This window comes from Gymnoscopelus braueri (genome assembly GCF_963280865.1).
Source record: "Gymnoscopelus braueri genome assembly, chromosome: 2".
NCBI lineage: Eukaryota > Metazoa > Chordata > Actinopteri > Myctophiformes > Myctophidae > Gymnoscopelus > Gymnoscopelus braueri.
The window spans coordinates 6,030,521-6,045,557 of NC_137604.1; the positions used below are offsets into that span (position 1 = coordinate 6,030,521).

General features: G+C 42.0%; 1 protein-coding gene across 1 annotated transcript in view; it reads right to left on the minus strand.

Moving 5' to 3' along the window:
• LOC308075811 (glycine receptor subunit alphaZ1-like) overlaps positions 1-13,210 on the minus strand; it is a gene marked incomplete at both ends in the record, with an annotated part of 70,995 nt that extends 57,785 nt beyond the window's left edge. The window contains 3 exons of the mRNA XM_080415779.1: positions 9,001-9,068; positions 9,890-10,020; positions 13,179-13,210. Of these exons, the coding sequence (XP_080271905.1) occupies positions 9,001-9,068; positions 9,890-10,020; positions 13,179-13,210 (231 nt within the window). The remainder of the gene's footprint in view (positions 1-9,000; positions 9,069-9,889; positions 10,021-13,178) is intronic.
• Between the last annotated feature and the right edge of the window lie 1,827 nt (positions 13,211-15,037).

Genomic DNA, 15,037 nt, shown 5'->3' on the forward strand with positions numbered 1-15,037 from the left:
CTTGGACAGATGCGCAGAATGAGCCATCAGCTGATAGAAATGTGTGAGCTATACTCCCAACGAGAGTCGTACATGCAAACCGACTTATCGAGACGCGATGGTGGGTGACAGGTTGAGAGTAGGTTGTCAGGAAGAAACAGCTGTCCTGACATCTGCTCTCCTCACATCTGGAGCATGTGTCTCCTATACCTCTGTTTGACTCGTGTCTCTTTTGGGCTCTGTTTGAAGAAACTGAGCAAACCGTGCTGTTGACAGTGGCGGAAAAAGTACTCAAATTCTTTACTTAAGTAAAAGTACTAATAGGCCTACTGCAATATAAATCTGTTACAAGTAAAAGTCCATAATTAAAAATGTACTTGAGTAAAAGTACAAAAGTATTGGCATCAAAATGTACTTAAAGTACCACAATTAAAAGTACTAAATATTTGAAAATAGCAGATCTACAAGCTCACAACGCGTCGCGATGCGACACGTTGTGAGCTTGTAGATCGGCTATTTTCAAATAGCCTAGGTTTAAAATAGGGTTAAAGTGGTTAATGTGTGTTTCATTATATCATGATTTATATCTGAAGAGTAACTAGTAACTAAAGTTTTCAAATAATTGTAGTGTAGTAAAAGTACAATATTTGCCTCTGAGATGTAGTGGAGTGGAAGTAAAAGTATTGGAAATTGGAAATACTCAAGTAAAGTATACAAGCACCTCAAAATCGTACTTAGGGGGACTGGTGTAGTGCTGGTGTAGGGCGGGTGTAGCGCCCAGGATCACTTAGGAAATTGGCACCGGGTGAAAAAAATGGGTTACAAAAATCGCGGGATAAAAATTTAAAGAAAAAAAAAAAAAAATCGTACTTAAAGGGATACTTCACTTCCCGCCGGGGGACACATTTAAAAAAATTATTAAAAATAAATGAAAAAAGTTATGGAAAATTCATGGCCCCCTCACGCATTAGTAGGACACTCTAATGCGTGAGGGGGCCATGAATTTTCCATAACTTTTTTCATTTATTTTTAATATTTTTTTTAAATGTGTCCCCGGCCCGAGAGTGAAGTATCCCTTTAAGTACAGTACTTAAGTAAATGTACTTCGTTACTTTCCACCACTGGCTGTTGAGCTCATTTCACCCATTCAATCTGGGAACACATCTGTGTCATTTTAAGATTTCTTTGGCTATTCAAAAATAGCAGATTTACAAGCTCGTAGCGCGGGGCACAAGCTTGTAGATCTGCTATTTTGTTTTAAATTGTTGTTTTAAAGCGAACAGCTCCGATCAGTGCTTCTGGGGGCCCTGGAACAACATATTTTTAGATGGGGGGTCCGCGGCCAAATACATATCATTTTGTGGGTCCTTGACATGGAAAAGTTGGAGCACCACTGTTATAGCAACATACTGTTAAGGTCCTTGCACACTGGTGCGTCTTTTCGTTGCGTTTTATTTTTTTTCATTGTTTTTTCAATTTTTTTCATTGTTGTAAAAAAAACGCAACGAAAAGACGCACCAGTGTGCAAGGACCTTTAGGATTTGAAAATATTTTTAAGACGGGGTGCTGTGATTTTCAGTGATCCCCCCCCCCTAAAACATAATCATCAGGTATTATGGTCATACTAGGAGGATTTTTTTCAAAAAGGTGTATAGCAAGTGTTAAAATTATGTTTTTATGTGGACACGCCTCCAGTTCATTAAGTATACCTGGTTCTCACCTTAGCACCTCCTCCACCACCTTAGCACCACCCACCTGTCCTAGTCCCTCCTCCTCCTCATGCCCACACCTGTTGTGTTATGATAATGAGGGGGAGGGTATAGTTCTACTGTGTCACTAAAGCGCTGTTTTTCTATTGGCACGTTTGACCCTCAAGGTTTCAGCCTCCAGGAAGAAACTCAAAATAGTCAGAGAAGACGTAAAACACCATAAAAACACCACCAGGGGGCTTAAATGAAGTTCTATCAACCTCATAGACATATGAAAAACAGAAAAAGTCCAAAACCATTGCACCACCTCTTTTAGATTATGTATTTGGCCGCGGACCCCCATCTCAAAATGCTTTGTTCCAGGGACCCCCAGAAGCAAGGATTTTAGTTACAAACGTTCGCTTAAAAAAAAAAGATATATATATTCAATTTGCACACATGTTGAACATTTTTCAAAAATAGCAGATATACATGCTCATAGCTCATCTGCTATTTTTTTTATAGCCCAAAGACATCTAAAATGACACAGATGCGTTCCCGGTGGCAGCGACATGAACATCTAGTAAATATAAATAAACATACAGCACTGCTCTGTGTCATACGCACTATATGCATTCATTATATCATTCAGTGTGTGTGTGTGTGTGTGTGTGTGTGTGTGTGTGTGTGTGTGTGTGTGTGTGTGTGTGTGTGTGTGTGTGTGTGTGTGTGTGTGTGTGTGTGTGTGTGTGTGTGTGTGTGTGTGTGTGTGTGTGTGTGTGCGTGTGTGTGTGTGTGTGTGTGTGAGAGAGTGTGCGTGTGTGCGTGTGTGTGATATGATGTAATATAGAACTAGGCTAACATCAGAAGGCCTTGGGCCATGATAGTGTGTCTGTAGTTTTTTTTTCCACTACTGCGAGTAGGAGACCCTTCAAAACAATCTGCACATGTCCTCATAGGTGTGTTATGTAAGGACACCACACACACACACACACACACACACACACACACACACACACACACACACACACACACACACACACACACTCACTCAAAGCTATGTGTAAAAGCCATGGGCAGCGCTTGAAATCAGAGTAATTCTTCCACCACTGCGTCTCAATGTTTCCACTGTCGGAAGTGGGCTTCAGCCCCCAAGACAGACCCCCCACTAACGGCGAGAGAAGTTGTCCGTGCCTGCCCACCATCGCATAGGTTGTGGGTTCGAATCCACGAATCGGTGCATCCGGCTTTGCAGAGTGTCTATTTCACCTTATTCCTGGCTACGCCCACTGTGGTCCTGGCCATACCCACTGTGGGCGTGGCCAGGTAGGGGAGTAGGGGAGGTGGGGAGCCCCATATCAACGAGTTTCCCGTTTACCAAGTGTTGCCATGTCTAATTATAATAAGCAATTTGGGGCTTTTTTCGTAAGTGTAGTTGCTTAACTCATTCACTGCAAGAGTAAATAACTAAATAAATACATCAGCCGATAATCGATAATAAAGGCATAACAAGCCCCAAAAATGTATCTTAAAAAGAAATGTGTTACATTTTAACGTGTAGATCAGCTATTTAAAAAAGAAAACTATAAAACAGGGCTCAATTTGTTAATGTATGTTTTGTTACAATAATCTAAATATGAAATTGAACTAGTAACTGAGTTTTCAAATCGAGTCATGGAGTAAAAAGTGCAATATACTCGAGTAAAATAAAAGTTCAAAATGACTCTTGTCTTGTACTAATCACGATGTTATGCTACACTTATCTCCTTCATGTTCCTGTAAAAAAAAACATGTCTTCCTCTTAGCTGGACCTGGTGTATTTCCAGCCGTCGTCCTTCCGGGGACAATAAAATATGGATTTGGGACAAACACAAAATGGTACCCACTGGCCTGGGGGAAAGGAAGGGGACGTTTTATTTTATTTATTCCACTTGGAAATTGTCAACTGAGCAGTGGTGGAAAGTAACTAAGTATATTTACTTAAGTACTGTACTTAAAGGTAGGGTAAGTGATTTTCTTTGGTTAAAATAAGTGTTAAATAGCTCTATATTCTGATAGTACTCATTATAACTTTAACCTTTTAACAAAATACTTTTTGTTTTAACCAAAAGATATCACTTACCCTACCTTTAAGTACAATTTTGAGGTATTTGTACTTAACTTGAGTACTTTCAATTTCCAATTATTTTACTTCTACTCCACTACATCTCAGAGACAAATATTGTACTTTTACTCCACTACAATCTTTTGAAAACTTTAGTTACTAGTTACTTTTCAGATTATTTTACATTAATTATGTTATTATGAAACATACATTAACCTATTTTATACATAGGCTATTTGAAAAGAGCCGATCAACAACTTGTGAGCTTGTAGATCTGCTATTTTCAAACATTCGAGTACTTTTACTTTTGACTTTAAGTATATTTTGATGCCAATACTTTTGTACTTTTACTCAAGCAACATTTTGAATTCCGGACTTTTACTTGTAACAGAGTAGTTCTACATTACAGCATTTATACTTTTACTTTTACTTAAGTAAAACATTTGAGTACTTTTCCCACCACTGCAACTGAGCTGGCTGTCAGCGGGCTGTATCACTGGCACTGACAAACTGCTTTTGGGGCTGCTCTGTACCTAGACCTGCTACACAGGGCCGACGTTTGGGGGCTCAGGGGGATGGCAAGTACTACCACCATCGCCCTTCTGTTCACTTTAGCCCTTTTAGACCGGGAACACATCTGTGTAATTTCTTGATTTATTTGGCTATTCAAAAAATAGCAGATACAAGCTCATAGCACGCTATGAGCTTGTATCTGCTATTTATTTATTTTTGAAATCGTGAAAATGTGTGCAAATCTTTGAATATTTTCTATCAATTTTTTTACTCAAATCTTTGCTTCTGGGGGGAAAAAAAATATGTTGCTATAATCAGTTGTTCTCAAACTTTTTCATGTCAAGGGCCCCCAAAATGATATGTAGTGTATTTGGGTGCGGACCCCCATCTAAAAATGTGTTGTTCCAGGGACCCCCAGAAGCAAAGATTTGAGTAAAAAATGTTTGCTTTAAAAATATATATATATATACTGTACATATATGTTCAAAGATTTGCAGATCTTAAAATGTTCGCTTAAAAAAATATATTCAAAGATTTGCAGATCTACAAGCTCATGAGCTATGAGCTTGTAGATCTGCTAGCCCAATTGGATCTAAAATGACACAGATGCGTTCCCGGTTTGAATGGGTTAAAGTCACATTTTGGTTCTCTTTGTGCATATTTTCTGTAACGCTGAACATTTTTGTCAGTTTAATCTGATTTAGGATCAACGCTGAGTGCATCCCAATCCACATCAGTTCATCTACATGTTACACGTGTCACGTTATAGATAGGCTACTATGTGTTCTCTGTTGGGTGGAAACCTCATACAGTATGTCCAAAAACTGTTACTTTTCAGGATTCACAAAAAAAATGGCAAAAGTAGCAGATCTACAAGCTGCAAACAAACAGGTGTTAAAGGGATATTTCACTTTCAAAAAAACTTTGGGTCATTTTATCGTCTACTAAGGCTTTTGTGAGCCCCCCAGACAGTTTTTAAGTTGCTTGATTCAGTATTTAGATATTTGATATTCATTTTATCAGACCTTGGTTCTGCTGACTCACCCTGCCCTCCTAATACGCGAGGGGGCGTGTTTTTTTGATACCTTTTTTCATTTATTTTTTTTGGAAAATGAAAAAAAATTAAAAACAATAAAAAAATTAAATTAAATAAATGAAAAAAGTAATCGAAAAAACACGGAACCAAGGGCGGGTGTTTTTGATGAATCTAACAGGTTAAAATGGAGTTTGAAGTTATAATGGGTTTGTATAGGAAGGGGGCGTGTCTGATAAAATGATTATCAAATATCTAAATACTAAATCAAGCAACTTAAAAACGGTCTGGGGGGCTCACAAAAGCCTGAGTAGACGATAAAATTACCCAAAGTTTTTTTGAAAGTGAGATATCCCTTTAACCACTTTCAACCTGGCACCCCTATTTTGGGCATGTCATTATATTAAATGCACATTTTCAAATGTTTTCTCCCCCCCAACAAAAATATCTACAAGCTCACGTGTAGCATTGCAACGTGTTGTGAGCTTGTAGATCAAGCCCCCTGCAGAGACATATACACAGATCACAGAGCATAATAACTGACTCCTCCAGCCCTTCCCACCATCTCTTTGAACTCCTGCCATCCGGGTAGGAGGTTCAAGAGCTTTAGGGGAAAGCGCCAGCAAGTCATCCAGCAGCTTCTTCCCCCAAACCATCAGAACCCTGAATGCTCGCCACATATTGGCCCCGAAACCAACATCTTGAGAGATGAATAGCACTTTGAATAGTACTTTATAGCACCGCTCTCCTAAATGTTCCAGAGGCTAGCTCAAAAAGGCATGGGGAAGCGGCTTTTTGCTACTATGGTCCTAGCCTCTGGAACAGCCTGCCGGAGGCCCTGCGGGTCACCCAATCAGTTGACATTTTTTAAATAAATCTTAAAGGGATTCTAGGCAACTTCAGAAATCAAAAAAAGAAAACAAATGTTGTCCAACAATTAACCAACTAATTTGGAAATTGTCAGTGTGTGTGTGTGGGGGGGGGGGGGCACTCTCACTCAACAGTAAACAAACCAACATACAGTACAAGTGTATACAGGGTATCTGCACATTTCTAAAGTTACAATTTAATGACTTTTAAGACCTTTTTAACACATTGGGTGCCAGAGGTTTATTAAAATATTATACGTTGAGTGCCAGCATTTCTTCCATCCACTTGCGTTATACATTTCGTGCTGTGAGAAGCCCCGACGCGGAAATGCATGTAAACAAAGCGTGCGTGCGAGACGGCGGAGGGTCCCGACTAACGCCTGGAACAATAATATTTCCAACGCGACCCTCCATTGCAGCGTGATCGCCGATCGAAAACGGCTCGTTTCCACCACATTAAAAAGAAATGGAGATATTAAGCTTTTAATCAAGGAGATAACATTGAAAACGCCGACCGGAAGGATTTTTGACATGGAGCCAGATCCAGCCTCTTCTTCTCAGAAACTGCTTGGGTGATGTCAAAGTTTCGTTTTAGCGCCCCACGTGGCCCACATGTATAAAAATAGAATTGGGTCAAAAACGGTCCGGACCGTTTTCGGCACTTCTCGTTTGGACCCTCAAAAACGGTCCGGACCGTTTTTGGCATTCAATGTGTTAAAAGGAGCATCTTAGAAAAATACAAATTCACAAAAAAAAAACTTTGAATGTTTTTGAACAATTCAACAAAGTGTTTGAAGTGCCTGTTTCACCCACTTCCGGGGGGCGGAGCCAAAATACGAGCCTGAAGTATTTGTTCGTAGACCCCCACTTAGGGGGGGTAGAAAAAGTTTCGGAGCGATTCGGGCACTTTTCATTTAACATGGGGTTTCAATGGGGAGTTTTTAGGAGCCTTCTCCGGGGCGTGGCTTCCGGGGGAAGGGGCGGGCTTAAACGCAACCTTGACAGCTGTGTTCAGTTTTCAAAGACCTTTCATTTGATGTATGGTACGTCTAAATTGGACATTTACTTATCTCAGAGGAGCTGCACACAGAAAGTGCACACAGAGATACAGAGACACAACCCGAGCACGGTTTCATAGTAAGCTCCACTTGCGCGGAGGCGCGCCTTCGGCGCGCCTCCTTCCGCTGCGTTCGCAATTAGCCAATATTTCATTATTTGTCTATGGTACTCTGCTCTCATATAGAAACAAAAAACTACATCTAAATTAAGGAAACAAAACCGTTACTTTCCAGGAAATGATAAAAGAGTCTTTTGTTCCAATGTTATTATTTAGTCAAAAGCTAGTATTTTCCATTGGTTTAATATTCATCTCACACGCGATGCACACTCACGCACACACACACACGCATGCGCACGTGCACACACACACACACACACACACACACACACACACACACGTGCACACGCACACACACGCACGCACACACACACACACACACACACACACACACGGACAGACACACACGGACAGACAGACACACAGTCAGACCAACGCAACAGGGTTTCAGAGAACCAAAGAAATCATCAATATCTGTGGACTGTGGACTGTGAAAGAATTCAGAAATCCTCAGTGTGTTCGGGAGATTGTGCATTGTATATGCATCGGCTTCCCTGATTGGCCAACCCAAGCCGCCCGCTTCATGGATTGGCTGAGTGTCACATCACATCCGTGCCGCCAAACCAGTCGAAAAGGTCCCTGATTGGCTGACCCGACCTCTCGTCTCAACCACTTAAATCCCAGCATCCGTATAGTGGGGAAAGCTTTTTGCAGAAAATAGCAGATCTACAAGCTCACAATGCGTCGCAGCGCAACGCATTGTGAGCTTGTAGATCGGCTATTTTGTTGAGCGAAAACAGAAAAGACACTAGTATAGAGCCCTGAGGGACTCCATGTCTATAGGGTTTAAAGGAGTAGTTCACTCAAAACATTTCTTATTTTCTATCAATTACACGCCCCATGAAGCCTTGAATTCACAGAGATTTATTTTGGTTTTGTCGCATTTCTGAGCCAATAATTTGATGACCGGGTCATCGGTCAATAGGAGACCCAACAGAGCACCGAAGTCTGACGTAATTGACGCATCCTACCTGGGTCGCGTTTTTTCCCCCTGTTCTAAATTCCCATAGACGTGTTTAATATCGCGTCAAATACGAACTGTATTAAAAAAAATAAACAAACAATCCCGGCGGTTTGATTCTTATGGATATGAAGCATCAAATGACGGTGAGAAGACGCTAATGTTACTTCGGCCGAATTAGAAAAAAAATCGTCAGAAACAGACTGTATCAAATATGAGTGACTGACTATCATAAACGATACAGAGCCACGTCTCTGACAATATCGCCGAGGCAGTCTGTTTATTTTTGGACCACAATTCTTATATGAGACGATTCTAAGATGACCCAATGTTACTCTCCCGTAGATAAATTATACTTCTACGACCCAGGGGATGAACGAGTGACGTCAGGACTTCCGTACTCTATAGGACTCTTTGAGTCTCCGCCGGTCATCAAATGATTGTCTTAGGAATGCAACAAAAACTAAACAAATCTCCTTGAATTCAAGGCTTCATGGGTTGTGTAATTGATAGAAAAGACGTACTTTTTTGGGTGAACTACAGTAGCCTACTGTGCGGAGCCTCACATAGCATTTGTGCCACATTTCAGTATAAATGGAACGACTGGCATCGTTCCCAACATGCATGATGGCCCCCCAAAACATTAGATAATATTAGATAATGATAGCATACATACCATTGTGGTCTCCGCTATGGACCCAAAGCTGTTGATGAAGATATTACAGGACACATTCACTGGAGGACCTGCCACACAAATACGCACACACACGCACACGCACACACACACACACACACACACACACACACACGCACACACACGCACACACGCACACACGCACACACACAATAAATACACGATGATATTTAGGATAACTGTGATTCTCCTTTTTCCTTTTTCATTGCAAGATCGTCCAGTTCGATATAGTCGCCGTTACTATTCAGGAAATGGTATAAAATAAAAAAAAGAACCTGTGTTTCATGTGCGCCGATTTATGATTATCAACAAGTACAGTAACAGGGGTCTCCCCGCCTCTTCAGCTCTTTAATAAACAGAAAATGCATTTTCAGGTGGGTTGCCATTCTTGCCATTCTTGCCAATTTCAGCCAATCAGGAAAGTGAACGCACACAGTATACAGATCACCAGTATACCGTGTTCCAGTTTTTTTTTTTTAAGTATCTGCAAATTGTTTTGCGTCATCACATGTTTATCCTGTATCCTGCGTGAGTTCTCTCACCTGATTGGATAAAATTGATGTTTTGACCTGACAATAAATGTTCTGTTTATTAAAGAGCTGGAGACTCATGTTACTGAACACACACTCTATAGCAATGATTACTAATTCAGACCTTATTGAACACTTACCCTACCTTTAACTAACTGAATACTTTGTTTAGATAATCTCTCCTATATATGATATATTATCGTCTACACACACTGTAGAATCCTGAGTGTTCATTGAACTGTGAGGCAGACACACACACACACACACACGCACACACGCACACACGCACACACGCACACACGCACACACGCGCACACACACACACACACACACACACACACCTTTAAAATCCGGTCTTATTCTGGCATCATATCCAGACGTTCTGCCCATCAGCTTGTCCAGGAAGTCAGAGGGAGACCAGGGTACCTGACGATTCCTGGGCGCAAGGTCCAACTCCTTACCCAGTGCATCACTGTGAGAGAGAGAGAGAGAGAGAGAGAGAGAGAGAGAGGGAAACATACATTATGAGACACCAAATCTACCTTTTTGGTCTCTAGCTCAAAACGTTTGGGGAGAAGAAGTAAGAAGCCTGAGAAGAAGTAATTAGAACTCATACATTGCTACACTGTTTCATGACACGTTTGCGTACGCCTGTGTGTGTGTGTGTGTGTGTGTGTGTGTGTGTGTGTGTGTGTGTGTGTGTGTGTGTGTGTGTGCGTGCGTGCGTGCGTGCGTGCGTGCGTGCGTGCGTGCGTGCGTGTGCGACAGCTGATTTATGCTACATGCATCGATTAGGTCATTTGTTTTTAAGCAAAGGGGAAACAATGCGTTTCCTTTACAGTAATAAGTCCTGTTTTTCTCTTTCTAGCTGAACAAAAAAAACATTGTTCAAGGTGTAATCATGTCTGTCTTTGATTGTGGTGATGTGCTGTGTATGCATACTTCACTTGAAGCCTCTACAGTGCTTTATATTGAATTACTGGCGATGGCTTTCACACTCATCACTGTATTTGATATGAAAATATTGAGCTGGCCTTCTCTTGCCATTCTTAGAGAGCAACATTGTGTTTTATTTATCTATAAGGCCCGTGTGTATTCATTCAACACACATTAGACGTATCACTCCACGTATCAACAGTGAAAAAGGAAAGACTGCTTCCGTTTTTCATGCCCAAGTACTGTACACACACTCAAGTACTGTACTTAAAGGGGTAGTTCACCCCCCAAATAACTTTTTTTCTATTGATTACTCACCCCATGGAGCCTTGAATTCATGGATATTTTTTTGTTTTTGTCGCATTCCTTCCTTTATTATTTGATTATAATAAATGTAGCCCCATTGATTCCGGTAGGAGACACAAATGCATTTGTGTCTCCTACCGGAATCAATGGGGACACATTTATTATAATCAAATTATTGGCTTAGGAATGTGACAAAAACAAAAAAATATCTATGAATTCAAGGCTCCAGATGGTCAGTAATCAATAGAAAAAAAGTTATTTTGGGGGTGAACTACCCCTTTAAGTAACATTTTTAGGTATTTTTTACTTTACCAGAGTATTTCCAATTTTCTTTTACTTCTACTCCACTATACATCTCAGATGCAAATATTGCACTTTTCCTCCGCTAGTTATTTGAAAACTTTAGTTACTAGTTACTTTGTAGATTTTGATTATTATCACAAACCATACATTAACACATTGCGTGCCAGTCGCGTACTTCTATGCAAAGTGGTATTTTTTTTCCTTTTTTTTTCTCGCAGTGACACATTTCATTGTAGGCCTCCCTCGCAGTGACACATTTCATTGTAGCACACCCGGATATGGAAATATCTGTATCCGGAGGCTTTCGTTCCCATCCGCCGCCGCTCTAAATCTTCCCCTAATCCGCCATTATCTCTGAGTTTCTTTTCTCCTCGCTGAACGCTGTTTAACAGAAACGGCGACTACTGCAAAAAGGAATGTCGCCGATTGAAACGGTCTTCTCTGGGCCACTCACACAGGCTGACACAGTTACTCTGTGTGTCTACAAACAGTTTAACGCGCGATCTTAAGGTATTTAGCGAGGTCTGTGGCGACGTGAAAAAAACTAAAAAACAACAATAAATCGCTGGCACTGGTGAGTACATTATGATATTAAACTGGGTAAAATTGGTATGTTCCGTTTATTAAAGAGGTGGAGAGACATGGAGACTCCTGTTACTGAAAAACACACTCACACTATCAATGAGTACTATCAGAATATAGAGCTATTTAACACTTATTTTAGCCAAAGAAAATCCCTTACCCTACCTTTAATAAGCCACCAGCCACCCTACAACCCCTTTTAGAACCCATCAGTCAAACTTCCATCCTTGCATCCTCCACTCAGGTTGTTTCCTTGCGAGGAGAAGAGGATGGGAGAGGAGAGGACGGAGGAGTCGATTAGGTTCGACTTCAGGAATGGGAACGCTCCTCGCTCAGTGAAGTGTCATTTTGAAGAGACGTCAATTCCTTATGTTACACACAGCTGGATCACTGGTAACACATCGTATAGCTTAGTGCTCAGATGTCATGTTGTATTGGATGCTGTATGTATTGGATGCTGTATTTCTCTCAAATGATGAGACAGACATAGACGGAGAGAGGACAGACAGAGACAGACAGACAGACAGACAGACAGACAGACAGACAGACAGACAGACAGACAGACAGACAGACAGACAGACAGACAGACAAACGCAACATCCAATCAACCCCAAATTGGAATCGCATGTTGCAGGGCATCTTACCGAAGCGTAGGGTGATAATGTCAACCCCCCCACGGCAAGAAGGAACGCTTTTTAAAACACTTAAACCCCATCTTCAACTGGACTTGAGTTACAACTGTACTTTGACAACTGTTTTGTGTTTACACCAATTATCTTTGCTAAAAAAAGATTTTGATTGGGTCATCGGTCAATACGAGACTCAGTAGGAGACCCTTTGAGTCTTATACCAGAGACGACGCTGATCATCAAATTATTGGCTTAGGAATGTGACAAAAAACAAACAATCTCCATTAATTGAAGGCTTCATTGGGTGTGTAATTAATAGGAAATAAGTCATTTGATTCTGAATTGAATTTTAATACACATTAATCATGCTACCAAGATTGCCTGCTTTCATCTTAGAAATATTGTGCAAATTTTGTCGTTGGACGATGCAAAAGCTTTAATCCACGCTTTTGTTTCCTCTCGGCTTGAATTGATTACTGCAATGCACTTTTTTCTGGCCTGCCAAAGAAAACAACTGACAGATTACAACTCGTTCAAAATGCGGCAGCCAGAGTTTTAACTAAAACCAAGATGAGAGAACATATTATTACTCCAGTTCTAGCTTCACTACATTGGCTACCGGTTGTTTTTAGGATTGAATGTGTAACTTGTGTGGAATGGTAACTGAGATCCTAAAATCTTTATGACAAAAACGTATAAAACAGCGCGATCGCTGTAGCAGTGAGCTTGAATTAGGCACACGGCCGGGGCTTAGGAAATGTATGCCTGCTGTCTGTGCCAAGACGCGTATCAAACGGCTAGTCTCTGAAGCGATTCATACACGGTTCATACATTTATAGGTCAAGTCCATTACGCATCACCGCCACAAACAGACCTTCTGCACAGGTCAAAACGGCAGATCCGCATTATGTCACAGACGATTACTTGGATTCATGTTAGTTGCCTAAGCATCTCCTCCTACTATCTCAGCGCAACAAGTGGACACATCGGTATGTTTCACACATTTGCTCAATCCTGCTATACTGCTGCCCAAAATATCTGATCCCCAAGCAAAAAAAACAGTCGCTGCGTGACGTGTTGTATGCTTGTAGATCAGATCTGTTTGGTCAGCATGTGTGAAATTGAAAGTTACTGCAACGTGCAGTGTTGCCAAATTGTGTGAGAGAAATAAGCAGCTGTCTATGAAAACAAGCCCAAAACTGTGTATTGGCCTATAGTCATGTGGCAACTAATAGGCCAAATGACCTATATACATATTGAAAATAGCCAATCTGCAAGCTTACAAAGCGTCTTCATAGAAAGACTTCACAGAATAACAAGCCCAAAGTCGCTTATAATAAGCAGACATGGCAACACTGCCTGTGAGAGAGAGAGAGAGGGAGAGAGAGAGAGAGAGAGAGAGAGAGAGAGAGAGAGAGAGAGAGAGAGAGAGAGAGAGAGAGAGAGAGAGAGAGAGAGAGAGAGAGAGAGAGATGTACACACTATAAATGTAATCATCCATTGCGCAGGGAATAACGAAAAACATCACATGGATGCACCTGGGACGTATCATCAGTGTTGTAGCCTGGGGTCATAGGATGTTTCGGGTCTCGCAACATACACCCTCACCCAGGTGACCCAGCCAGGGTTGATCAGGCCCCGACTTACGTCCCAGTAGCTACCCACGGTCAGTCCTATAGGGCAAGACAGGGCCACTCAGTCCGCTTCTCCGGAAATACTCTGCCGGGACTCGGGGAGGCTCTGGCACGTGGAGGGACTAGGCTCTGTGGGTTGTCTCCTGGCCGGGCTCCTCCTTCGTCTCACCAGGTCCAGGACCTGTGCGTTGCACCAGACTCCCCTGCTCCAAACATTTCATTCTGGTGTGATGGTGTCTTGGCCCGTGACACCATCACATTGGTGGTACTGCAGGCTGGTGGTACTGCAGTCTCCCTTGCGTCTTACTTGAATGGTCCTCCCAAAGGCCTCACCGTGGATTTGTTGGGCTTCTTCCTCACGGAAGACACAGACTGGGGCGCCAACCCAAACTGCTCCCGGATGCCGTCTACATTCCGGCTGTCACCCGTCTCTCCGGTGGTCACCAATCTATTCCTGGTTGTCACGTAGTCTATAAATTCCTATGAGCCACTATAAATAGAATAACTATAACGAAAAACATCACATGGATGCACCTGGGACGTATCATCAGTGTTGTAGCCTGGGGTCATAGGATGTTTCGGGTCTCGCAACATACACCCTCACCCAGGTGACCCAGCCAGGGTTGATCAGGCCCCGACTTACGTCCCAGTAGCTACCCACGGTCAGTCCTATAGGGCAAGACAGGGCCACTCAGTCCGCTTCTCCGGAAATACTCTGCCGGGACTCGGGGAGGCTCTGGCACGTGGAGGGACTAGGCTCTGTGGGTTGTCTCCTGGCCGGGCTCCTCCTTCGTCTCACCAGGTCCAGGACCTGTGCGTTGCACCAGACTCCCCTGCTCCAAACATTTCATTCTGGTGTGATGGTGTCTTGGCCCGTGACACCATCACATTGGTGGTACTGCAGGCTGGTGGTACTGCAGTCTATAAACAAACCGATTACAATAATATCACATTCTCTATAATTAGTAACATTGGTATTACATGTTGGTGATCAAGTATGGTTTTGATGAAAGACAATCAGAGGTTAGAGCTCATAATTCAAGCCTCGGGTAGCTTTAGTGTCCGACTTCGTTTTGAGCCAAACACGCACGCATGCAGG